General features: G+C 34.5%; 1 protein-coding gene across 2 annotated transcripts; it reads right to left on the bottom strand.

Moving 5' to 3' along the window:
• Positions 1-102: 102 nt before the first annotated feature.
• Mid1 (calcium-permeable channel component Mid1) lies at positions 103-27,528 on the bottom strand. Of its 2 annotated transcripts, none has more exons than XM_081979340.1 (3): positions 26,648-27,528; positions 7,414-7,616; positions 103-6,213 (listed from the first exon to the last, which is right to left on the bottom strand). In XM_081979340.1, exons 1-3 carry the CDS (start codon positions 27,080-27,082, stop codon positions 5,952-5,954), a joined length of 900 nt encoding a protein of 299 aa, XP_081835466.1. In that variant the 5' UTR covers positions 27,083-27,528; the 3' UTR covers positions 103-5,951. The 2 variants fall into 2 exon arrangements, with proteins under 2 accessions (XP_081835466.1, XP_081835465.1); XM_081979339.1 differs by having other exon boundaries at positions 7,418-7,616; positions 26,648-27,477.
• Positions 27,529-27,540: the final 12 nt, after the last annotated feature.

Genomic DNA, 27,540 nt, shown 5'->3' with positions numbered 1-27,540 from the left:
TAGTTCTTATACCAAACCATTTAAAATTATGAAATAACACCCTGTATAAATACCAATACTAATTTAGTGTAGGTAATTATTCTCTAAGTCAAAGACCATTGATTTAAACTACATAATATTTATTATATTTACTAAAATTTTACAACGCTGCTGTAACAAAAATGTACAAAAACAACAATTAAATGACTTAATATGTATATATGTTTTTTTTACATTACAAGTTTATTAATAACATATTTATCTATGGCTCACAATGAAAATATTACATAAGATTAGTCATTTGTGTTTTCTGGAATCAATGCTCCATATCGTATTTTCGTTTATTTGAATACACTATATCGTACAAGTCAATAGATTAATAAAAATACTCTATGTAAGCATTAAAGGGTAACAAAATGTCTAGGGCTTTTTCTTTTGAACTATGCAGTTTTTTTCGTTTTATCTGTCTTATATCAGGCTTATATAATATATTTATTAATAAACGCCCTTCATATCGAATCTTATATAATTTTAAAACTTCTACCAGACATACTACAATTGGAAATCTAATATCCAATCAATTTGATTGTAGTGGAAACTACCCCTTACAGAGTATTAAAACTATTTTAAAACCACCGTTATTTACGGTTTCCAAACCACCCATTTTGGTCATCAAAGTCTTGTAAACGAATTTAGTGTATTCGAATAATAATCTAACAATATTGTTTATACCTAAAGACGTTTGAGGTTCATCGTCACAAACACTATTAAAGAGACGTTTTGTTTGTTCGTCTCAATTTTATGCAATAACATGCGGACGAAAGTACAAATTCTTCTACTAAAACGACCCAATTGCACCATCGCGTTCTTTACGGCAACATTGTTTTGATTTCATCACTAGTGTCCTCAAAATTATTTCTTATTTGGTATTTACGAAATAATAATTTTATGTATCGATATATGCCTCAATTTGTCTTGTAATGAGCATCGAAATCAATGTTTGAGGCATATGTTCACAGTGATAATTCTAAGAGATTTATTTTATAGTATTAATTTCCTACATCATGACTTTACAGTTTTCTCGACTTTTTTAGTAATTATTGTAATAACAATAGTGGCAAATTGAGCGGAATCTACGATGAGAATTGAAAAAAACATTAAAACGCTTCTAGTCCACCCAAAATCACAAACAGTTCGTTATTAATTTATAAGTTAGAATAAATATAATAAAATACAAATGTTACCCTGATTGAAATTATTATGAAATCGTTTGTTTTGTTTGGATGGACTGAGACGTTGACATGTTTTTTTTCCTGTTAAACAAATTTTCCGGCTGATATGAATAAAATTGTGCCATTTTATTATATCGTTGATGCATTTTAACTACTAAACCGGCCGCTAAAACACTTTTTAAATGACTGGCAGTCGCACATTAACATTTAAACTAAAAGGTATCCTAACCGTACAGGGTTAAACCTTGCGTTTTACACATTTTAGGGTTGTTTTGTAAACCTTCAATATAAATTATTGCCATATACATTTCGACAACAGAGTTTCGCTTGTAAATTACCTACCAATTTACTTAAGAGGTGTATAAATTTGAAGAATGACCCCGTACTTTGTCAGTAAACTGGTGATCAATCAGTCCGTATATTTTCTCTATGATCCAACAACTATAAGAAAATCTTCATCACGTTTTGTAACAACTCAGTTTCATTCGGATATTTGGAGATCCTATACGTATAATTGCCATTTTTTAGTATAATTGTACGTACTTAATTTCAATTTAACTCAGTGTCGCCGTTAAGGGGGTAACATTTAGGAGGGACTAAAAATGAAACCAAACTTTAGGTAATAATATTAATAAAGGCAGCTTTTTCTTTGTGAGTTTAATAATTATTGTTCCCCTTCTACTACTTCGGCACTTGACGAGACTTGTGACATGTATAGGCGTTTGCAAAAGTACAATTCAACAATTCATTTATTTAAAAGAGCATTTTTTGTTAATTGTTTCAGCAGTAGTACTTAGAAATAACCAAACATAGGACTGAAATTAATTATGATAGTATACAGGGTGTTTGTTTTTTAAGCCCCATCATGGGTGGAAATCGAAGGAAGGTTAAACTGGGGCAAAGCTGCTTAGTTAAAGAAATGAAAACCGATTTTTAACGTCATCGAAGCTGTTCTGTCTAATCGATTGTTGATTCATGTTATTTTTGCTTTATTTGATGAGATAACTGAAAACCATTGACACTTTACCGTTGTCATATAAGGTGATAATATCATACTTAAGATAGAACGTTTCGGTTTTTGGAGATCATCATCCAATTTTTTGTTCTGGGCACCATATTAGATTACAGTTTTTAAAAGTTGAATTGTGTTCATAAAAAAAGCCTTCGATATTGATCATTGACAGTTGGTCACATGACCATTCTGTCGCAAATGGCAATAAGATCATGTGGTGTCTAGTGTCATTTGAGCTACCAAACTGTTTAGTTTTAGCACTCCTTATAAAAACATAGTTTTTGTTATTTCCGCGAAATTGCAAGACTGAAATCATGATACCTACATATTATCGTAATCAGAAAAAATGCTTCAAATAAGTATGCAAAAATCCAAGATGGCGCAATAATAGTAACCGGAAAATCCGATCTCAAATATAAAATCTCATTTATTTTCACTTATCTCATCAGGAAAAAAACTGGAGTGGCTTATTGAACTGCAAATTATACAACTTTACCCCAATTTAAACATCAAACAACACCCAGTGTTTTCTATTATTTATTACAATTACATTTAATAAGTAATGATGAGTAAATAATAATAATTAATGCATTTGTACTATTTATATCATCAGAGCGGCCCTAAATTGCTTTACAAGTTAAATTAAACTCTCTCCAAAAATGTTCGCAATGCCACAAAATAATTAACCAAATTAGTCAATTTTATCAGCCTACCATCCCACCCATTTTAGTAATTAATAACAAAGGATAAATACATTATTTCCATTGTTTGTTGTTTCCATTACAACTGCTGGATTAACCGTTTAATGATGAAGAAACATGCGCATTTCCAAAACAAAATTTCCATATCGAAATGACGGCGAACAATAAATCTCAAAATGGACGGACACAAAAGTATTACAGAAATTAATCCTGTTTGCTTGGACTATTAAACAAATTCGATTTTAGCAATGCGCATGATTTTTGAGGGTGCTGAGACATAAGCGATTCCATTTCATTATAACAATTCTTCATTAAAAGCATCGGAACTTTAAAATGTTTTCTGTATAAAATAGATTTAACGAGTCATCAATTACTTATTCGGAACGTGACATCAGTCCGCTCATTTTCAATTTGATTACACTTCATCATATAATAAAGCTGTAAAAAATTAATAATAATAATATATCTTTAACATTTTTTTTAACAATCCATTACATTATAATACCAACTATATACTTCGCAATAGCCTTGGTAAGGCAAAGCTAGGAATCGTATTAAAAGTTGGCTTCTAACAAATCGGTGCAGGTTTGGTCGTTTTACAACAAGCCCCACGTTATTTAAAATTGTTGTTAACAGCTAATTGACAAAATTGATAATTTATTAATATTAGTGCGGTCAGATTCCTGGCTTTGTCCCGACGATATCGCAGTCCTAAACAAACTATGTGCATAAAGATATAACTTCTTCTAAAAAATTGCCAGACATCCGAGGAAGTCTGTCTATGCTCACGCATGGCGAACGAAAGGCGTTTAAAAGCTCTCTGCTACAAAAATAAACGTTTTTATTTGCATTTTCGATATAATGTTTTTTTGGTTTTTAATGCCAAAAACCGTATCACTAATTAATAGTACTGTTTACGAGATATTTACAACGTGACGAGTATATCGCATGTTTTTATACTTACTAATAGTATATTAAAACCTCGTTTGTAGCATATCGTTCATATGTGGCGTCCCTAAACGACCAAATTTTAATCAAAAAATCATAACGTTTGTGCGTTTTATAAATTATAATAGCGAGTAAAAATGCATCGGTTTTAATAGCCTTTTATCATGTGGTCGATAATCGATGCAAGTTTACGCTTGAAAACCATTTAAAAGTTTGGTCGCTGAAAAACATGATACGTGAGTATTAATTTTACGTAGTAGACAGTATATTCTGAACACATTTATCTTGATAAAATTTAGTTTAGTGAGCTACCTATTCCATATTATTTATTTAAATACGTGCGAATGGGGATAAAGGGAATTTGTAGTTTTATCTAAAAGCCTTTTAAACTCGGTTCGATTTTGCGTGGTTGGCAGTCAGGTGTTTTGCTGTAGCGTGATTTATTTACATTTTTGTTTTGATGGTGAAACGATGAGGAGGACCAGTGTGTTTGTCAGAAAAACATGTGGATTTATGTAAATTACTCTTTGAAGTAAATGATATTAATATGTGGTCAATACTTGGTTACAATATTCCTAATTCACCATACGTAACAGCTCAATTGAGAAACATCGAGCAAAATTCGGGCTTGACAAACGAAGCATAAGGAAATTTACTTTATAACTAGGGCCCCGGTGCAAAATTGCCAAATCGTCAACTATCCTGGTTTATATGTAGATAACGCCATGCTGACATGCATATGAAATTATAATGTAAACGAGACTTGCTAACGAGCTCATAAACTGATAATCACCCTTACAGGGATAATATTCCTCTAAGTTTTAGGCAAAGTAAGCAAAGACTGTAACATCACTGATAGGGCGCTAAGTGTAAGAAATATTAAAAACTCGTTTTTATCGAGTATATTGTAGAGTTAATTTAAAAAAGCTGAGTGCACTGAACTCAATTAGAAAGGCAGTACAGACATGAATAAGTTAATATCAACTATTATGTTAAAATCTGGAAATATAGAGAACAAATCACAAATTGCACTGCTACAATCCTTTGCTTGAAATCTTGTTTATTTATTGTAATTAAACTTACTAAATTCCACTACTGATTTAAGTGGATAAATCACTTCTTAATGAAAAAGTAGCTAATGAATGTTAACGGAAGCGCTCTTAAAACAATATGGCTTATTAACATTTTGTGTGTGTTTTATATAGCTCATCAAAGTTTGTTATTTATTACTAAAATCTTTATTGATACGTCCTTTACGTCTGCCCTTGATTTAATATTATTTTATGGTCATATTACATTACATCAGTAGTTTTAGAACTAATTTGAAAAGTTTAGCGTAATGCTAAAGACAGTTAGAAAATTCTTGACTATCATCGATCCGAAATATCAGTTTTCTTAATAATTTTCAAAATTCCATTTGTAGTAACTTCCGTTGTTGGCGATCAACAACTTTGACTATTTTGAAACAATATATTAATTTTAGTTCGCATTGACATTCGACTCTGGAAATAAAATTCCTGGCCTTAATCATCTTGTTAATTTGTGTATTTATTGCTAGATAATAACACTGGTCCTTAATGTTTGTTGATTTTTTAAGCAACTAGGTGAAAATTGTCAAATTCCATTTTGACAAATTTATTTTGATACTTGGAGATTTGGCTATTTGGTTAAAAACGAAAATAATTGAACTGAACCAAGTAGTAGTTTAATTCAATAAATGCCGCTGTGCAGTCAGTTTAGAATGTCCAATTTGTCTGTCTAATCTCCAATTATCAAAAAAAAATTATTTTTCTAATTTTTGGCTTTAGTAAGTTTGGATGACTGTGATATGACTGAATTGGATGAGATGATTTAAAAGGTTTTTAGAGACCCTTTCCCTTGAGCAAAAGTCCACGCCAGGCACAGACAGATCGACCACGGACGCCGACTCGAACACATATAAACCCCCTAAATCTATTCGCCTGCATCTGAATCAGCGGCAACGTTTCGGTCCGTTTTTGAGTCGGTCGCTATCAGCAGTAGTCAGGCACTGTCCGAACACTGTTCGCGGTACCGATTAATAAACAATTTAAAAAGTCATTAGGTCGCGTCAGCGTCAATAATAACAAAACGGTCCACCACATCCACAAGGACACTGGATCGCTGATGGTAGTTCTCGAAGTCGTGCCGGACGTGGTGCTCGGAACGCGCCCCTCTTCGGTGCCGTTCGGTCGGCCGGGGCAGTTTGCGCAGACGTAGACCTCGGTTTCGCCCCGGCCTGGCGCCCCGCAATGAGTGTAACAGCAGTCTTCGTCTCCCGTCGTAGTGTTTAGCCTCTGCTCCAATCGGGGGATGTTCGGATCTACGAATCAAATTGTTTAATTTCATTTTCTAGTCTAGAGTAACCAAACTGCCTATCAAAATCATACTTGGTAAACGTAACAAAAACATTAAATTTATATTTGACTTTTAGAATAAATTTGCTGTTGAGTGAGCGAAAGAACTCGCAAGCTGATAATTAGAATTTCAAACTTAATTACTTTGAGAGGATTGTCATGCCTAGGAAATGAGAAACGCCACCCTAAAACTGATTTGACTAATACGCAAATGTTATTAAATTAATTTGCTCTAATTAGCTGTCAGTTAATTAAATCTAGAGCTTTAATTTGTAAGAAGTTGAAAGTTATAATTTGTAAAATGTAAGGTACTAAAAAATAATCAGTTCACTTTATTGAGCCTTTTAGGTAAAAGCTAATGCTCCTGTAGTAAAACAGTGCAAATGTAACAGAATTAAACCTAAACATGGAACTACTACTACAATAGTAAATAAAGCAATTTTAGTTCAGCAAGGAACTATCAGCGTAAGCTTAATTGTACTTAGGAGACCATTAAAGATCATTATCTAGCTCATGCAAGTTTTATTTACTGTGAGAGGTTATTAAACAGGAGCATACACGTTGCATGTCAGATTACTCCCAGGCCATCACACTAAATTTCATTCCGAATCAATAATGCAGGACTTTAGGTCCAAAGCGAAATCTCGACGGTTTCAAATCTGATGGAGCTATCAATTTTATTGGCCACGAAGTCTTGGACCTTAAATATTCACTAGTGTCAGTATAAAGTTTTATGGACACATTGGAATTGGTTATTTTTAAACTTCTCAGAGGTTTTGCCGTAAAAGAGGTGAAATATACAGCTGATGCTCCCGAAACCCCAAAACAGGAAACCACTTTTGGATTTTCATTTGTGCGAAATCTTTTCAGTTCGTAATTTTTGTTCGTTTGTTTGTATCATCAGTATTAACTAGACTTAAAATAAATGAAATACAAATCAAACCAATAAATAAAATATAAAATATGTAAACAGTACGAATAAAATATGTTAAATCTAAACCATTAACGTCAATAGAATATTATTAATGCTGCGATGGAATTAACAGTGGAATTTGATTGAATATTAAAATATTCCCTAATTCGTTAAATGATAACGTTTTTTCTAATTGTGTAGTGGTAATTGTTGCATGTTTAATTACTAATACTGATTTTCGACAAAACATTACCTACCAAGGCAGAGAAAATTAGGTTCGCCCGCGTATTGGGGCGTAGGGTGAGCCGCTTCGCTGGGTGTTAGAGTCTGGTCAGGCAGCAGGTAAGGGCACCGTTGCTCCACGTCCTGACAAAAATGCAGACAGGGGGGCACACGGAAGCCTCCTTTACCGTAATAGGGGACCAACTCACTGCAAATCCAACGTCGGTACACTACCTGCAATTAGAAATTTTCCATTGAAATACGAAACCGTCGAGTTATTAAATACAATTTCTTTGAAACGACCAACTTTGCAAACTGCTCGCCGAGAGTTATAAATTATAAATTTCAGGAGGCGCGTGGCCCTAAAAGGTCAAAGGTGAACTTTTGCGCTCCCCTGTCAGAGGTTATTAGTATTTGACCGGTAATTATCTGACATCACTAGGCTAAGTAATCAGATTATTGGGTAATAACGGCCACATGGAGCGGATTAATTTGGTTCTGCGCGTTGTTAATAAGGAATAGATCATTTAATACCAATTTACGTAGAGAATCGTTACACAAAATCGAATTTTTTATTTAGTTTTATGATAACTTTAGTTCAGATTTAACTTAAGTAAACTTTTGAAACTATTCAATTCCATTAAAAAAACTTACATAAATCTAATAACTATACGTTCAACTTGGTCGCTTTCTGGTTAGTTAAAATAATCCTCTAGTCGGAGTCGATTTCATCCAGGGTCTCGTCGCTGTTTTCAACTTTAATGAACTTGTTCAAGAAACGCCACAAGCCGGACTTAAAACCTTTTATTCTCGTGCCATTTAAAAAATTCCCTATTTCACTTTGGCTTAAGCTGCGCCACGATCATTATCCTTGTCGGCTTTGCTTTGCAATGGAGATTTTTTTTTTTTATTATGTTGACATTCCAGAGATTTTTCATGTCGTTACGTATGTCTTCTGGAAATAGGAGTTTAATTGAGTAGGTTTACGAGGGAAAGTTTTGTGATAACTGTCCTTATAACTATGTTTTCTGATTTTGTTTACATTTTATAATTCCCTCACTGAAGGATTGTGGTCTTTTTTACAAAAAAGTTTAAACTAGTGAATGCAACTTTAAGTGCTACTCAAATTTTTCTTCTGAATTCATTGTATTTTAAGCTGCAAGCTGAAGACATAAATAAGAAGTAAATATAAACCAAAAAATTCATTTTGAAGGGGGTGTAAATGATAATCAAAATTGGTTTAAGAAGAAACTAAACTAAGTTTGAGAGTAGAATCTGAAATAATTGAAATTTGTCATACATTTTTTTATGAAAACTAACTCCAGTGAAAAAAATGGTCGTTTTGGCTTTTTCCGTCAGTTTGACAACTTTTTGGTTACATTTTTAATTAAATCTTGAAAAGGACAATTTAATCGCCAGTTTTGACTGAAAGCTAGTCAAAACATCAATAATTGTATTTTTTAAATGTCACACGTTTTGGCGTTCTCTACCATTTTCTGTTACTGTAATTCTGACAACTATTGGCAGTTTTAGCGTCTGAATGACACTTTTAACGGACAGAATGACAGATTTTAATAATTTTTTTTAATTGTCGAACCAGGCGATTTTTGGCAGGGTTGTTTGTTTTTCAACGCTTTCAGCTTAAAAATTGACTAGAATGACTGCAAATAGTCCAAGAAATGAATTTTCACAAAATTTTACTGTTTTTCAACGTTTTAGCCTTGAAAATTGACTAGAATAATTGCAAATAGCCGGGTAAATCAGTTTTTATTATATTGGCCCTCATTTAGCATTTTGACAGAGAAAAAATAACCAACAACCTCAGTAAAATACAAGGACGGTAAACAGTACAGGAGTGCTTAATCCCATAAGCGCAATCTTGCCGGTATCGGCTCGGGCCGGTGACGATTTTTACGTCACCATGGGTCTCTCGCGTTCGCGCGATTGTTTTGCGCGATGCGCGATTGCAGTCGATCATTCACGAACATGATCTCGTACATAGCATCTCGGGCGAATATTTAGCGTATTGTGCACCCGAAGGCCCACTGTGACGTCAGAATTCATTCGCCGCCGGGAAACAAAATCGGCCGATCGAGCAATCCTGTACTGTTTAATATCCTTGAGTAAAATATACATTTTTGAAATCAGAAAATAAAGATCTTCCGAATGAGCAAATCAAAGTAATCAAAACATGTGACAAAAAGTTGACAGATGTCAATTTTGACATTATCTAGTGATTTCCGGTGTAGAATATAAGTAGATGAAGGTATATTATGTAGTGTAGATTTTATCAATTTGAGATTAGGTTAGGTTAGTCAAGGCACAGTCTGTTTCATTTGAAAAACTGAAAATGTATGCAAATCAATACTGCATATGACACAACAGTAAAAAGACCAGAAACTTATTTTAAAATGTGAGTAAAGCTCAAATCACAATATTTGGAATAAAATTCTTAAATAAATACCTTAGCTTAATTTGTGTTTGAACTATGCTTACAATAATGGAAAATAAAGCGGTATTAAAAAATGTTTTAAAGAATGCTAGTGAAATTGAGACGGATTTTAATAGAATAATATTTTCCAAACATCCTATAAAAAGTGGTCAAGTTACTGGTATTTTAGATGAGCTTAATCACCCAAATGTGGCAAAAATGACTTTTAGTTATAAATAATTAACGTTATTTTGCTATCATATGCTAACTATTATTTCGAAGTTACGTTAAAAGTTAGAGTTTTTAGTGTGGACGTATTTGCAATTTCAAAATGCCTCCAGTCTGCAATCCACAATTATTAATTTTCTTTGTAAGACTTTGACCGTGTAGATAAATGTAATTGTCTACCTGTAGATAATGGTCTACAACATGTAGATTACGCGACCATTACTGCTGATAACATTCACGTATCGTTGACAAGAAACGATTTCAATAATAAAATTGTGCTGCCCTTTAATGCAACTTTTGAAGCTTTAAATGTCACATAATAAGGTAAAATCTAACATTTGGAATAATATCCTAAATTTCTAGTTTCTTTATAAATTTGAGCGTAATTTCAAGAAAATGAAACTTCAGGAAAAAATTAAAATTTTGAGAAAAATCAAAAGCGACACCGAACGCGGTTTCTTTCCCCCTTTTTCCTCGTCGGTCTTTAATAAGCTGTCAATTTTCATCCGTCGAGATCCGGCCTTTCCGTTATTATAAAGTTAAATGGATCCTGTAATTGCTAATCCGATCGATCGCTATGCCCGCCATTATTTGCATTGAAACGGGGAAGGTGTCGGAAGGCTTCGAAACCAATAATAGATAGAGACGGAAAATCGTTGAAAATTCGGTGCTATAAGCTGGCTGGCAGGATTGGTAAGCAAATTGCTGGGTAAACAACTCGTCACGTTCCCGGTACGTGTAACACGCGTGAAAACACGATACAAAAGGATAAACAAAAGAGAATTGTTTTCCCCGTGCATTATGACGACCACAAAAGGCTTTTAATTGTTCGGTTAAGCGCAGGAAGCTCTCATAGAAGGCGAATTACGCTTACCTTGTTTAGATTCAATTTGCGGAAATTTATTAACCAAGCCGGCTGCTTTGTTATAGCCGATAATCTGGAGGAATTTCGGCATAGATCACGCCGTGAAACCACATCACTAGGATGGCATTTCGTCAAAGTGGCATTCATTAGGGCCCCAAGTATGTCATCTATTTCACGAGATCCTGCCTGATTTAAGTATAGAAGCGCAACAGGTTTGTCTATTAAAGCTTCATTAAGTCTTAGTAAAATCTTTCCTATCAGGAACAATGGTAGGAAGTTTTTGATTCCTGGATTTATGGTAATTGAATAGCTGGCTGCATCAAACTGATACGATTCCCTAATACATTGGAAGCCAATGCGACAAAAACTTTTCCAATTGCCAGTAAAACAAAAAATACTTTGTTCAGCCCTTATGTGCTGCGATAACCGGTCGTGTCTGTGAGAATTAGCGCAACTTTTGATGGTTATTTTTCCTCGGGGAAGTAGCGTCGTTTTGCCATGTTCGGGTTGATTTCAGGTTTCCTTAAACTTTTCATCGTAGTTTTGCTGGAAACTTTTCATGTAAGTGCTTCGAGTAGACCTGCAATCTATAAATTTGTGGTTCAACTACTTTCTTGAAGAGTTAAATTTAAGCAATTTTGAAAAGAAATAGCTCAAGTTTGTTTATGCTACACTAAAATAGTGCGGCATTTCCCTCTCATTAGTAACTCCCACCATCGCAGATAATTAGGACAGTTTAAGCAGATTTCTCCTATACTCCATTAATTTTATTATACGCTACAATTTGGATGATTTATTAACTGAGTTCTCCATTAATGCTCGAACGGAAAATTTTATTTGAAACGAATAAAACCCGCTGATTGATGGAAAATCTTTTCGATTATCACAATAAGTTTACCATCGGTTGATTTATTCATCATTCAAAAATATTTGTTTTGCTGACTAGTAAAAATGTTCTCTAATAAAGATTTTTTTTATTTTTTTATAGGTGTTTACTCATTTTAGTACAAAATGGTTTTCAATTTTAATTTGGAAATTACAGACAAGCGGCAACAGAGTAATTTGAAAGGGTTTTTCACAAAAGAGCTCTTTGTTGTAGCTTTTTTAGTAAATTTTGAAAACCTCCGTGATAATATGTAGTTTATAACGAGGAAGGGAAAGATAATAAAGAATACAATGGAAAAAAGCGGTAAGGGCCCATTGATTTATGTTGTTGGTTTTGTTTGACTTGCTTAAGCTTCTTAGGAAGCAGCTTGAACATTTAAAGAGGAATTTAGTTAATTCTGTGTAACGTGTGTCACAAGTTAATTACATTTTTACTGCAAAAGGAAAAAAACATGTTTGATGATGAATTAGCCTGAAACTAATTTGGTAGACTTCATTAATCGTATTTATTGATACGTATCTTGCTGATTACCAGGAAACTGTTCACCAACCGAATAGAGATTTATCAATCAACACTTTTTTCTTTCAGCTGTCATCCCAGTGGATATAGACCTAAAGTGGTTGCAAATGGATAATCTATATCTCAGGCGTGGAGATGACAAGAAACACTTTTTGAAAAGAGGAAAATCCAGATATAATGTAACTTAAAGCGCCTCAGGGTCCCTGAGATATAAGGTAGTAATATCACTTTCATATTTAAGGTTTTGCAATAAAAATTTATTCGGCCAGGTAGCAAAACTTGTTAAACCCTCGTCAAAAGTACCTGTCGACATGGAAATCATAAAAACGGATATTTCGAACTTTGATCTTTCAATGAAAGCTATCTCGGGTACGGAAAAGTTTGATTGATACCAAATCGTGGGTCATACTTTTACGGAATGAGAAATTTCCAAATGGAAATAAAATTTCCGGTGAAATAATGCTCGTTGGCACAAATATCGTTCTTTTAAAAATTTTTTTGACCTGGAAATCAACAGAGAATTTTATGACGTTTTGAGCCTGCTACGAGTACTTAAACGAAAATTATATTTAGATGTTAGAACCTTCAACGTATGTGCCTGGATACGTGCTACTTCAAAGTTTGCCAACTTCTTGGAAAGTTAAAATGGTTTAACAAGTCGGAGTGTAAAATCGGCGACGACAAGAATATTTCCAGAAATTTATTTCAAAAATGTTGGTTTTAAATTTGCAGTTTTTGACAAATTATTTATTAACATTTTTTTACTATGAAAAATACTTATACATCTATTCAATATTTTACAGAACAACTCAACTCTAAAAAAATTCCACTCTGATAATTTTATCGACATAAATCAGGTGCTTAAACAGGATGCAAATGGCCCTATAATAAAAACGGACGTCATAAAATTCAATAAACACGTCAAAGGGACAAATTCTTTCGGCAATTTTGGCGAGCCCTTGATCCATAAATTCTCCCTTGCCTGAATTATCTGTACAGGAATTTTCACGCTCCATTTTGGTCGTTTTCGACTTAGTAATTTGGTTGCTCCCCACGGTAAAATGACGCTCAAATATTACATTTTAATTTAGACCTTACCGAAAATACACTCGACGTTTTAATATCATTAAAAGCAAAGGCGAGAATATGAATTGTGCGAATTTAATTAACTGAAAGTCGGCAAGTTTTTTATGTATTATTCATTTCAAAAGAATAAACTGACAAATAATGGTGAAAGAATTGAATTTAGTAAATGTAGAAAATAATATCAGTCGTTTCTCTATTCAAGTCTCAGATATACAACTCTCAAAAGTGACAGGCGTAAAAACAACACTATTATGAAAGATTAACTTGACTTTAAAGTTCTAAAATTTGTAATTAATTATGCTGGATATTACGGCAAGGCAAGTATCTATTATCCATAAATAAAACAAAACTGAATATTGGATTACTAATTAAATAGAGTATTAATATCTCTGGTGGTATGAGACTAAAAGCATTGTCACAAAAATTGACACTTTCCGGGGAAAAACAACTTCCCAGACAGCTCGCATTATTGTGCGGGCAACTAAAACCTGAGAGACTGTACTGATAATATCAAAGTTCAGGCAACGGACAATATTGAATCAGTTTCAATTCCGGGACAGCGAACTTTTGCCGACGGTATTATAAAAGAAAGTGGTGCTTGTGTGGATGTAATTCATGTGCATCCAACACGAACGAGGTTTACACGCACTGGGGCTTTTCTCGTTAGACTACAGTTCGTACTAAGTGCAATACCCTGCCTCGTGAATTTGTGTGGGTATTTCCAATTTGGTAGATTTCACCCTAAGTTGAGGAATGGCAGTTATTCAACATGTTTTTGGCCGTCTTTCTAGGCTTCTCCTACACCTAAAATAGTGCAAAGTTATTACTGATTACTTGGTTATAGAATTGTGTCTATTTCGACAAAGTTAACCTGTTTAATCAAAACTGATCCAAATGTGTTTTCTTACAAACAGATAATATCTAATTCGCTCCTATTTTCTTCGCAAACACCAACTTGAAAAGTTTACTTCAAACTTACTGCGTTACTAATCAAATTTTTTAGGTCGACTTTGTTCTTGTTTGTTATGACAAATTGCTAGTATGCTAAATAAGAGCAATGGTTTAATGTATTGCTTTTTGTAAACTTAATATTTTCTTGTAAAGGCTGAATAAAACCCACGCTAATTAAAAAACCTGTAGAACTCTGTAGAGCAGAATTAGAATGGATAAAGAAAATATGACTGAAGTATTTATTGCTGTTTTATTAACATTAACAACACTCACATTGTTATTTTTAATATTGCTAATATATTTTGTTTAACATATTGGGACAAAATATTGATAAAAAGAACACACATTTTTACGTACCTAAGAGTTGCTTAAAACGAGAAACGAAACAAAATAGGAAGCACAAAAGTAGAAAGCATACACACCAAATTCTCATTACTTTCTGTTCGTTAGAAGTGCAAATAAATGCAGATATTTTTGTGCTGTTAATAAGCGTGTTTCAAAGTAGAAAGTATAATGAGGGTTGTTATTTTTAGGATTTTAACACAGACAAAAAAACACTATTAACTATTTTTTTTGTTACGATAAATGTTTTAAACTCGAGAAGTAAAAATTTAAAAAGGGGGTCTTAAAATATGGTTTGCCTTCATAATTCCTATTTATAACACCATTATTATCTTTATCAGTAATGTTTTAATATTGAAATTTTTGTAAGTTGGTCACACTATCATTTCTTAGTTTTTTTACTGGTTTAAATATTCAAATGAGTGATAAAAAATACTCAACTGACGTAAATGTATACACAAATACGAGTATTCTCTCTATTTGTAGCGTCTCTCCAATTTGCACTTTAAAAAAATGGTAAAATACACAAGGATCGAGAAAATGTAATCATAAAAGGGCTTTTGACTTAATATGTCTACTAGGAAAGTGCTGAAATGCTCTATCGTTCAAATATAAAATTTTAATTGTGATTTCAATAACAACTTACTAGAAAATAATACGCAAATCGGACATTAAATATTTCCCAGACTTTAAAATTTTGGTTTTTAGTGTAATTCAAAAGAACACAGTAAATATCACATAAAGTAAATATCATTTTCAACAAACAATTTTCATTCTAAATCAGACATTTAAAAGAAAACTACAGTTTTGACAATGAAATTACTAATTAGATTTAGGTTCATAGAAATTATTAAAAATGAGTTAAACTTTGAGAGTTCAAAATGCGCATCTGTTTGAATAACAATTTATTCCACTCTTCATTTCAGAAATGGAGAAAGCATCTGAGATCCAGTCTCATTAATCAAGTGAATGAAACTCCATAAATTCATAAATTACACCACAATCCTTAGTAAAATGTTTTTGTAACCAGTTGCCAATACACTAAATTTGCTATAGAAACAAATTAAGAGAACCTCGAATGTTGGTTATTAATTTAATTTGAAAGTTGAGTTAATTGAAAATATTAAATCTTTTCTAGTTAGAATGAAAGTGATGTAATGAATGGTAAAAACTTTCAATCAAGATTTTTTCATCCAATACGTTCTCGGAAAGTTTGCAAAAGGATGAATGATTTAACAGATATAAATCATTTTGGAAATTGGCTCGCCCACCTCTTGGTTCGTAGAAAACTGCGATCGTTTTCCTACGAGGAACGACTGGCAATCCGAAATTGGCCCTGAAAGGAACATAAAACCGGGGAAAGAGTCGCCCATTCATCAAGCTCAGATTCAGTCCCCTCTGACACGGTCTTATCCCTTAAAATATGAAACATTTTTTCCGTTTAAAACCTGGCAAAGCCGTTTAGAGACCGAAAGACACTCATGTAGATCGTTTTTTCTTAAATCTGCGGATTAACGCCGAGAAAATCTGTATTCTCTGAGGCCGAAAAGAATGAACTGTAAAAAATCACCCTACAGTAATAAAGTAGGGAAACTGTTTATCAAACGTCGTAACTGGGAAATTATCAATTGCCTATTTTATTACGAGGACCGACAAAAATAAAGTTTTACGCGTTGGCAGTAAAATCTCAGGTTCTAAATCTGTAATAACTCTACACGGCAGCAACACTAATAAAACCAATTTTTTAATAATCCTATTTTAGTTGAGTTGAAAGCACCAAACGTAATTTGATAGAGATTACGTAGGAGCAAAACTGAGGTTAACAAATTCAAAGTTCAAAGGCTAGTCCGAAAGGGCTTTTCCTTCAAACGTAAACCGAATTTACTGTCGGTTTAGCTCCGCAAACACCCGAAACCCTCTCTTAAGAAGAATGATCCTAAAGCGGTTACAATATTTTTCCCATGAGGGTTTTAGCTATGTAATCCCTTGGAGGCCGGTCTATTGTGCAATATAACCTAGATAGGTATAGCACGGGATTGATTTTCATTTGGGGAACAATTACTGCTTTGAATTCAGTTGAACTTTCATGTTAACGTGTCGTTTTGACCTCCAGACTGCATAATTACAGTCTATAGAAAGAATCCTGGGTTGTCTAGACTAGGATAATTCCACTCGGTTTGGTTAGTAGTTTGGTAAGAGTAATCGTGACAAACGTAGCTTTTATGCCTGCTCTTTCTCACTGTCATAAAAAAATGTGTCATAATCTTTTTTATTCCGTGCGCCAATAAATGAAAGTTGAAAAAAAATTGCGGTAACATGTGACGGTAATATTTTCAGCATACCTGGAAAAAATGCATTTTTCTATCGTATAATCCGGGTTTTATTCGGATCGACGATGAATTGAATGAAAAAAAGAAAATAAAGCGAATAGCTGCATAAAAAGGAATGGAGAATGTGGACTGAAGTGTACTCGATGTAGCGATTGCATATCGCTGTATCTTTACTTGTGTATGGAATATACGGAAATACTCTCGGATTATTGATAAATTATCATTTTCCCAGTTGTTGGCATAATTATCGTTTATTTTCGTTCTGAAATTTGCTTATTTATGTTTTGTGTCAAGGCTGGGAATTTCACTTCCACGTGTCATCTATACCAAAGCAAGCAAAATGTTTTGATGAAAAATTTCAGAAAACACTAGAAAACAGTGTAAAAAGCTTTAAGAATGCAAATCTTCAGGGTGGGTAAGTTTGCTAATGAACTTCCAAGAACTCTTATATGTTGCGGATTGTACTGTAATTAGTCCGTGTTACAAAAAACCATTTCTACTACTAAGTGAACTAAAACTCAATGTGGTGACAAATATGTTTTTGGTCCTTTATTTCACCGAATAAACTAATTTGCATTCGTGTCAAAATGCAACTGTTCCGTGTTTGACAAAAAAATTTGCGGTAATTTGAAGACGTGAGAACACCATAAAGAACAGAAGAGCACATATCGACCAGACGAGCTAATTAAGGACCAACATTGGCATTCTAAGGCAAAGTTGGCAAGCACGAGAAACGGACGTAAATTTCTGCTTCAGTCTAAGTTTAACAAAGTGTTTCTCAGCAACTGTCGCAAGACATTGCAGGTATATTGCATCCTTGGTTTTAATGCATTTTCAAGATTTATTTTCTTCATTACCGTTAGTAATTTTAGTGAAAAGACGTGTTTGTCTTTTATCAAGTTTTTAACAAACAAAAACTACTTTTAAATAAAGTTTTTTTCTCTCTTTGCATTACACTGTACAAGGCTAATAATAATTTGTTTATTCAATTTCAATAAGAATCTAAAATATCAGTGTCAGACAAGAGCTCGAAGCTGTTCGAGAGACTGCATAATAGAAAATGCAAATGTGGTAAACCGCAAAAATCTGCTTCGAAGTAACCGTATTTGAATGATAATAGAACGTAGAGGATTAAGTAAGGCTATACGGACTCTTTGATGTTTTGTGTTGTAAAGCATATCCGGAGGATTTCGCGGCTTAAGAATCCTGGTCATAACTTTTATGAGTTTGATGATTTGAAGGGAATTAATATAATTTCGAATTTTTAATAAAATTTATTAAAACGTCTCAAAACACAAACCCCCTTTATACTATCTAACGGCACGCACAAGGTTACAGGCGTCTGTCGAGTTGCCCCTTTTCGCCCTCGTTCCTCCTGCCGCTCCACCGGGATGCTGATCGATCTACCCGTGACCCGAATAGGGACGCGACGTTGCCAATTTTCGGGAACAACTTTTGCGGTTGCTTTTCAAAGAGCCCTGATGTTTCAGCAGAGATTGTCTCCATTAGGACAATAATGGCTGCTCATAATTTGATAGAGAATGATGGCCACTTCTTTAGAAAACAATTTAAAATCCCAGGAGCGACCGTTAAATTTCCTTCTTTGGGATTGTGAGGACAAACAGCTGAAGCTATTAGGTCGTAGTCCCTCAGGCAGTTAAATTCCACAATCGCTCGTCTGTGTGCCGTATTTAACGTGAAAATGTAGCCGGTTTAATAAAATGTAACAAAAAGAATGGTTATAAAATCGATTCGAGGAGCCAAAATTATTTATAGATTCGAAACGGCAAAAATTTTGGTCTAGTTTTCTGGGATTTTTAATATAAAGTTTCCGGAGAGTGTACTGAATTCCAAACGAAGTGCGGTCTGGTTTAGCTGGACATGTTGCTTATTTTAGGTGGCGTTAAAGTTTCGAAATGGGGACTTTTCCAGGAACGGACAAACGGCACTAAAATAAGTTTCATTTTTCAATTAAGTTAAGGTAAACCTTTTACCAATTTATTCCAGGAAAAATTCCTATCCAATATATGGTTTTCAACACATAATAATTATTGTAAAAAGTTTTAGCTCATAAAACCAAAAAAAAGTCTCTGAGTTAGTATCATTTAGAATACATTACAATAAAATAATAATACTTATGAGTAATGTCTCTTTCACAATGAACGTTAACATAAGAATAACATACACAAACGTAAACTTAGCTATTTTCAAACCCTTATTTATGTTTACTGCGCAATCCCTAAGGACAAACGGCATTTTATCGTAAATAAGTATGAACGTTTCATCGGTTTGTCAACATAAAGTTTGAAAAATTACCTTTACGTTTATGTTTATGGGTTTCTTATGTTCATTGTGAAAGAAGCATTAGGCACGAATTATATGCAGAAGGTTTATTTATCTACATAGACTTGCTGGACGTCATTTTCAGGGAATTATAAGCTTTGTAGAAACATACTTTTGTCCGGTCTAAGTTGTCAGATCTAACTGTCAATTATTGAGCTTTTTCATTACGTTGTTTGCCATACTACTTTTAAAATTTATATTAGGGAAAAGTAGCTTCAAAAAACTAACTTAATTATTGTGAAATAATTTCAGCTCTAATTTCAAAACAGTTGCATGGAAATGGCTGAATAAACAATGTCTAATTAACTGTTATTGTTTTGTGATGACAAAACAAACACAGCAAATATTAAACATTTCCACACACCAAATGAACCCATTCTATTATGGACTGACACATTATGGCGGATGTTCGTTTCTAATCAATCAATGCTCCACAATACCTTATAAACTGAATTGTCACTTCAATATATCTAGAATTTTAGCTCAAAATTTAAGTATAATAAATATGGTTTCAGCATTTTAATAACAAATATTTTGTTTGTTTATAGATTTAAAGGTCTTTGCTTGACATTTTACAAATTTGAAGTATTTAACACTGAGAAGCTAATAACTAATTTCCGCGTTTAAAAGGGTGCAACTTGATTTGAGAACTGTTATGAAATGAACCAATTTCAATTAAATTAAACGGAATTGTTGGCTTCACCGACTCATAAACGGAATTTCGTGCGCTGATAAGATTACCGTGAATGTTGTAACCGGCCGAGTACGTTAAAGGTTAAAAGGCCTTTAAATAAGTAATGGCGTTGAAATGGGGCTCTATTGCATTGTTTAACGTGTATTTCAGCCGGATGTTAGAAACTTTTATAATCCTGTAAATAAATCAACGCTCTTTGAATTATGTTCAGTGATTTAGTGTAAAATTAGGGTCATTAAGTGGAGAGATGTTAATTTGGTGTATAAAACTAACTGCAAATTACAAAGGTGTATTACGGTCAAACGTAATCAATCACTAACTTGTTTATACGAACACAGCACAATGTCAACCAACTTCATCACGTCGCATCTGTAACGAAATTTGCAAATATTTGCTGCACAGCTTGCGAGGAGTTTTACAACTAGCAATAAAGTTAACAACAAGGATGTAAATCAATTATAAATTCCTAAGTTCATTCCCACTAATTAAGCGCTACAAATATGCAGAATAGGAATTTGCTGTTAAGTCGCTTTTTATGTTCGAACTTTACGAGGGCATAAAAGATTCAGCGGCAGCGAAGAGCAAAAGGTTTTGAAACTTTTGATCACTTGTAAGAAAGTTGAACATCCTTAAAACTTTTATGCGCTTTAGTAATATTTAAATCCAAGTCCATTTATTACATTTTTTGTTACAACGCATTCTCTTGTCTTCCTGTTTATTCACATTTTTTTTCTGAGAGTAAACGTGATTTTTATTTTGTCATCCTCGTAATATGATATCACAATCAATCATCTCGATATTGTTCGCTTCCGATATGTTTTATCAGTGAACTGGACAGTTGACAGGTCAGGAAATAGCTAGTAATATTGAGAAAACACTGAGATGGAAGATTGAATTCAGTGTCTATAAAAGCATAATGCAATTTGTAATAAATATAGTGCGGAAATGAAAAAAAGTATGTCAATTGTACTTCACAATGTAAAACACTTGACTTTTATGTTACTCTAGATTACTTATTTGAGTTATGATTTGACAGTGTATAATATAGTATAAGTACTTAACGAACACGCATTGTTCAGACCCAAAATGTTCCATATAAATTTCCGATAGCATCTACTGAGTATGAAATTCACCCATCATTGTCAAATCCGGGCCGCTTTAGGGTCAGCAGGCTCTGATCGGGGCAACCCAAAATTAATGTGACGTCATGTTCATGTCGCCATCAGGTGATTAATGTCGGAACCTCTTTATCATATACACGATATGACCAAGACTCATCCATAACATCTTTAAACAGTGGACAATTTTGAACTATAGTTACTATCCAAATTTAAGAAATTTTGTTTTTAGGAAGTTACATATTGAGACGATTAATATGACGTCATTCCAATGTCACCTACAGGTGATTAATGTCAAACCGATTTAACATGTATGAAGAGGGTTTGGTCGATGCAAATGGTCCGTCAAGCAGCGGCCAGACTGTCCGGACAGTGATTGATTATGACGGCATTGTGCGCCGTTTTATGCGAGTTTAAGAATAATAATATTTTTAGGTCGAATTCTAGACAGGTCACGTGTCCATACACGTGATCCGGATACAACTCCTGCACCTGTAAGAGAAGTTTCGGTGAAGGTCGGGTTGCTCTTAATTGCCCCGGCTTCATACAAAACACCGTAATAAATCTTGACTGTACACATATAAAAGCTAATATACTCTCGAGGAAGAGGTCAAAGACTCCACAGCATCGGAATTGAATTTTCTTGTAATAAGCCACCACCATCTGTACTGGCTGGTATCTTTGTATACTGTCAAGCGACCGTTAAATATGGCTTTTTAATAAAAGCCGGATTTTGAACATATTAAAAGCTCGCTGTCTAAAAACGCAACCAGATGTATGGAAAGCGTTTGCAGATAGGATTTTTATGTTACATAACTTAAGTGGGCACGACTCGCCGTTATTTAAAAAGATAAAGCGAATTTCCCTGCCGTTAACAGGAATTCACGCTTTAGTTTTTTAAGTTTTGTTTTTCAAGCTGCCATGAGCATTTTATCGTTAGTTTTGTAATGCATTTGCTTACAGCTTTGCTGTCGTCAGCTCTATCGATTTACTTACCATGAATATTCGTGTACAGATTTTAAAAATTTCCAGTAAGACCCTAAAAACTAATAACAATTCTCAATGGAGTAAAGATATAACCAGAGCTAAAAACATTTTTCAAGTTCTACTGCTCTTTTTCCACACGTCACACTACAAGTCTGTTTCAGATTTAGGGTCATAACTTTCGTTCCTTTTTTTGCTCTTAATGCTCCTATGCTCTTTCGTTTTGACGTGTACGCTTCTGACCAGAAACTCCAGGAAAATATCGTTTAACTGTATTTAAATTTGGATCAAAACGCAACTTTCTCAAACAGAACAATGAACTTGTTATTGATTTACGTATTTAACGAAAATTAATTGATACCCAAAACTAATTTATCATCTCGCGTAAACACGTATTTCACCTAAGATTTACTCGAAAATATCTGCAATGGGTGGAATATTTCCCACACATTTACTTTTATCTTACGTAATTTAAGGGAATACGACTAGATGTTGTTCACAATAGAAATATGAATTTTTACGATGTAAGTAGGCATTTACTTTCATAACCCACTCTGGAATGGGACAAATTCTGAAGTAAATACGTTTTATTGTTTTTCTTCATTACAAGCTTGAAACGTTTACCAATCCTAACGTTTAATGTTCAAAGTTTCAGTTGAAATACACTGCTAACTCGTTTAAAGTTTAAAAAGTCCAATAAATCAAAGATTTATATTGATTTTGTATAAACTGGATGTTTTGTCAAAGGTACTAAGATAGTTTTTTGATGAATTGGGGTTTTATTGTTTGATAGTTACAAAATTCCTTTGTCCTATAAGTTTTTACGAATATGCTAACAGACACCAACAAACCTTAAAAGATGGTATAAACCAGTTGTCATTTGAAAGAAATCACTTAACAATAATGCTTTCTTAAACAAATTGTGTGTCATATTCTTAAGAATTGTGCAATCCTATAATTCAGAAGTAACATAAAGCTTGAAAGTAGAATTCAAAAATAATTGTAAAACAGTCATTAATCTTAAACCTTGATTTGACTTAAGACCGGACCAAAAATCAAAAAAAAACTCCAAACTTATTGATTAGGATTTTTTTCAGCTCCGTCATCTTCAAAAAGCCACATCAATCAATCATAGAAAACCTGAAAGAAACAGAAATTAATTACGTAGAAAAACATTTATCTTCCCATTATTCTGTCTACTTCCTTCCGTCCTTTTTCGGTAAGAAAAGGCGTAGCCCGAAGAAAAAATTATTAGGTTTTGACTTTCCTGATGGAACGACTTAAACATTAAGTTATTTAGGAGCTAAACGTTCGGTTCTTGCCAGTATGAGGAAAGTTTGAAATCCCTTAATTCCATCGAGGTTAAAGTAAAAAAGTTTTGAGTGAACTATAAGTAGATGTCAGCTAATGTAGGAGCACGCTACATTTTAAGGAAAAAGCAGAAGCATCAAAAGGGCTCGTTGTCTGAATCCTCGGCTTAATTCAGATTCGTCCCTGGAAATTAATAATGACATGCAAAGGCGGGCCTAAAAGATTAAACCTGAAACTGGAAGGGCCTTTTTATAAGTTGCTTTTGTTTTGAGGATTAATTGAAAGCTATATAATTAGACTTGTTTACTGCTTAGAGTTCATGTTGTTGTTTCATTTTGTGAATAAATATTTGTTAGAGCTGTTTAATGTTAAAAACTACTTTATATTGGAAATAAGTGTATTTTCAAGTGGCAATAATGTCTAGTTGAACAGCTCTGATAAATACTTTTCTGTTTCGAGATCAAGCACACTTTATTGTAAATCCAGGTCAAATTGAACGTTCAAGTTTCAAATCCGACGTAAACCTAAGCAGGTGAAAAGGAAATAGACGGTTTTCAATCGATTTTCGTATTAAATAGCATGGAATTACTGGAAAGAGATGTTGACCAGAGACATTGAAAGATAATACGTCTTTTATTTGTGTTTCACTTTTACTATTACTTTACTAGAGCTTGATATTTGAGTGTACGAGAATTGAGAGATAACTCAATCAAATAAAAGTAATTAGCTGTATAACAGAGGTAAATCCAGCTTTTATAATTAATTAATAAACAAACCATTGCGTATATAAATGTAAATCATCAAATCACAAGAAACTCAAAAAAGAGATCTGCGAAAAGACCGAGGAATTTAAAACGCTTGAGAAACGAAGCTAATGAAACCATCATCATGTTTAACGCTTGTCTGAAAACCGTCCGTTTTGACGGCGAACAAAATCGTAAAAAGACTCATCAAATTAGGGTTTAATAATTTCAGTTTGCGCAGTTGTATTTTCCTTATTAGTTCCGGCTTTGTCGGGGTTCGCCCTTATAGTCTGGAGGCTCAATTGGAGCGTCGGCGCGACGCCCCCACAGTGGAACAATATTACTTTATAGACGACAAAATCAGTTTAGTCACGCTACTTGAAGGAACATTTAAAATTTCTTCAGAAATAAGAAAACTCAAAAATGTTAATAAAACAAGCAAAATTAAGAAATTGAATTCGGGAGAGGAAGTTACGTATCAACCACTGTAAAATTTTGAAAATTCGATTTTGTTATACATAGAACGTTCATTATATTGATATGAATTTTAGAAAACTCAATCATATTTCTTTGGAACTAATACAATTTCAAGTCATAACTTCATCGATATTCTCAAGTTATGAATGTCTGCTAATATCCTGCAAACTTTCTTCCAGTCCCCCATTTTCGTTATCCCAGTTATCGAAGAGGTAATTTGAATATCTATATGCAAAAACGTGACTGTAATTACAGGTGAGACATGCAGTATAATTAATTTCTAAGTTGGCAATCTGTTACAATATTAGGCAGAACATGTTGGACTTATATTTTCTGTAATCGGGAACATGTTACTAATAATTCTAAGAGTTACGAAATCAATCTTGTATCCTGTTTGGTTAATCTTAAAAGAAGCTTATTGTCAAGATTGCATCAATAGCAATATTTGCTATTTAAAACTTAACTAGAAGAAATTTTGGCTTGAAAAAAGTAGAAAAATTGGCCTTACGACTAACTTCCTCTAAAGATCATTATTCAAAACACCTCGTTAAGTAAAAGTTGACAGGCCAACATCCCAGATTTCTCATGCCATTTGAACACATTCAGTAAAATTTATTCAAGGAGCGTTCCAGAAATGCACCCTCGAGATAATTAATGAGCCGGTTTTTAAGTTAAATTTTTAACCATGTTTTAAAGCAATGACCCTTAATTTGTCAGACTTAATACCGTTTAAGTAGTTTCTTCTGTATCTCGTTTGAATGACTTGCCAAAATATGGTAGTAGTGGTTTAAGTCAAAAATGTGTAAATCTGGACCAACAAATTGGTTTGGAGAAGAAAGATATTTATTTAATTTACCTAAAGAAAAGTTCTCAAATGCAAACATAGTTTTTAATGAGATGCACAGTAGGAAAAGCACAATTTAGTTAGAAGCCACTGACAGTCAATATCTCGAAATCAGTTGAATACTGAAACAGGTCACGCTGCGTGATTCCTATTACAGTTGTTGAGATAAGCAAGGAGGTCAAAATAATTGATCCTCCTGTACGTTTGGCAACTTTAGCCAATCTTTGAGGACTATTTGGAGCGAACCGGAATTCTTGGTCAACCCGTAAAAATATCGAAGGCAATGTCTCTAGCTCATTTTATTATTCCTTCTTACTGCAATTTCAAATTGACATATTGATGACTCTTTACTAACCAGCAACACTTTCGTTCTTAGATATTTTTCCTTGTCAGACATCCATTGTTGCTTGTTATCCTTGCTATCCAGATTCATATAGTACCAAAGCAGGAGTGAAATTGCCTAATAGTCTTTGTCATGTCTTTTCGTACTGGTCATAGTTTGGTTAAATTCAAAAATGTTCTTAGAGTTTCAATGATCTTGGTTTTCTTCAACAGTTGTTACACAATGTCTTACTGGATTTATCTAGTCTCTTACTAAAAAGGATCATATCAAATTATTTGCTCATAACTCTTTCTAATTTTTTGATACGATCTTATTGAAACCTACGCTGATGGACGCTATATGTGGGATTAGAATTATTGAATAATCGGGGTCGTTGTTTTTCGATGAATTGAATCACAATCTTGTTAGCCGCCACAATAAACTGTTCATTGGCAGCGGGGGCGCAACACCTCCTCCGCGCAAACTCGGTTAGCAAAAACTGTTCGTAGATGGTGCCCACGCAAACTCACAACCAAACGAACACTAGGTGCATTTTGGAGGGATTGATGAATGAACGGGTATTGTTGTCCGATTGATTCCGATGTTTTTTCGATTGCCGTCGATTGATTTATTCGATAATTGGACTTTTATTTTTTGTGGAATTGATATTCGATCTCTAGCAATTTAAATGGGTTTTTGGGGCAGACAAAGCAATTAAAGTCATTAGATTTGGTTCAATGAATCTGGGGCATTCTGGCAAAAGATAGAGGTTATATTGGCTGAATTCTTACCTTGCAATGTTCACAATTAAAGGCGATGGAATAGTTTTGGGCGCAATCGTAGCGCAAGAGGAGATCGGAGTGGCTGCAAGAGGCCTGGTAGGCTAGGTCGTCGGTTTCGAGGAGTTCCTGCAAATGAAGGCGGCAGGTCTGGGTATCGTGGTAGGCAGCCTCTGGTAGGGCCTCGGCGACCCGGTGTTCGCAACAGTGGCGTAACCGTAGGTTGGCCAACGCGGTTCGGCGCCGCCCGGGCGACAGATCGCGGTCGCACAGTTCGTCTTTGTGCGATTCTTGCAGAAAATGAAGGCACTGTTTTGGGGCGCAGGGTGGGACGCAGGCCGCGGCGGGGGCGGCACAGGGGGCGCCCGGGGCCACGGCTACCACGGCGGCCACGGCCATCAGGAAGATGAGCAGCGGCGGCAGGCCCGGCTGGGCCCGCCGGGGCATTCTGCGGGGCGATGGGGCGTCACGAGGCGCGGGGGCATCGCTGCGGGCGGCCGGAGGGCCCCCCCTCGCGGCCCCGGGGCCCGCTAGGCGCTCTTGCGGGCCCCCGAAGGCCCTCGCTCATGGTGCAGCATGTTCTTTTTGGTTCGCGGCGGCGGTCTCGCGCATCACTCGGCACTTTTGCACTGCCGCCGCACGGCGGGTCGTTGCGGGCTCGTTCGCTCAGCCGCCATCTTGACTGAGCGCGTCTGCGGCGCCCGCCCGGGCCTTTACGGCGTCGGTCGATCGCCGCGCGTCTTCCCGTTTTCAACGCCCTCTTTTATGTCAATGTTGCATTTTCTCCAAATCCAGAACTCTTTCATAAATATCTACACCATCTCTGGATAGTTGACTCTTTTGACGCTTGTTGTCCACGTTTCACAAAAAAGCTATCAAGAATTAGACCAAACGTCAGTCTTCTT

The sequence above is a fragment of the Ips typographus genome, linkage group LG4 (genome assembly GCF_016097725.1).
Source record: "Ips typographus isolate SLU linkage group LG4, UJ_Ityp_2.0, whole genome shotgun sequence".
NCBI lineage: Eukaryota > Metazoa > Arthropoda > Insecta > Coleoptera > Curculionidae > Ips > Ips typographus.
The sequence above is the reverse complement of the archived record's forward strand: the minus strand, read 5'-3'. Positions and strand labels throughout refer to the sequence as shown.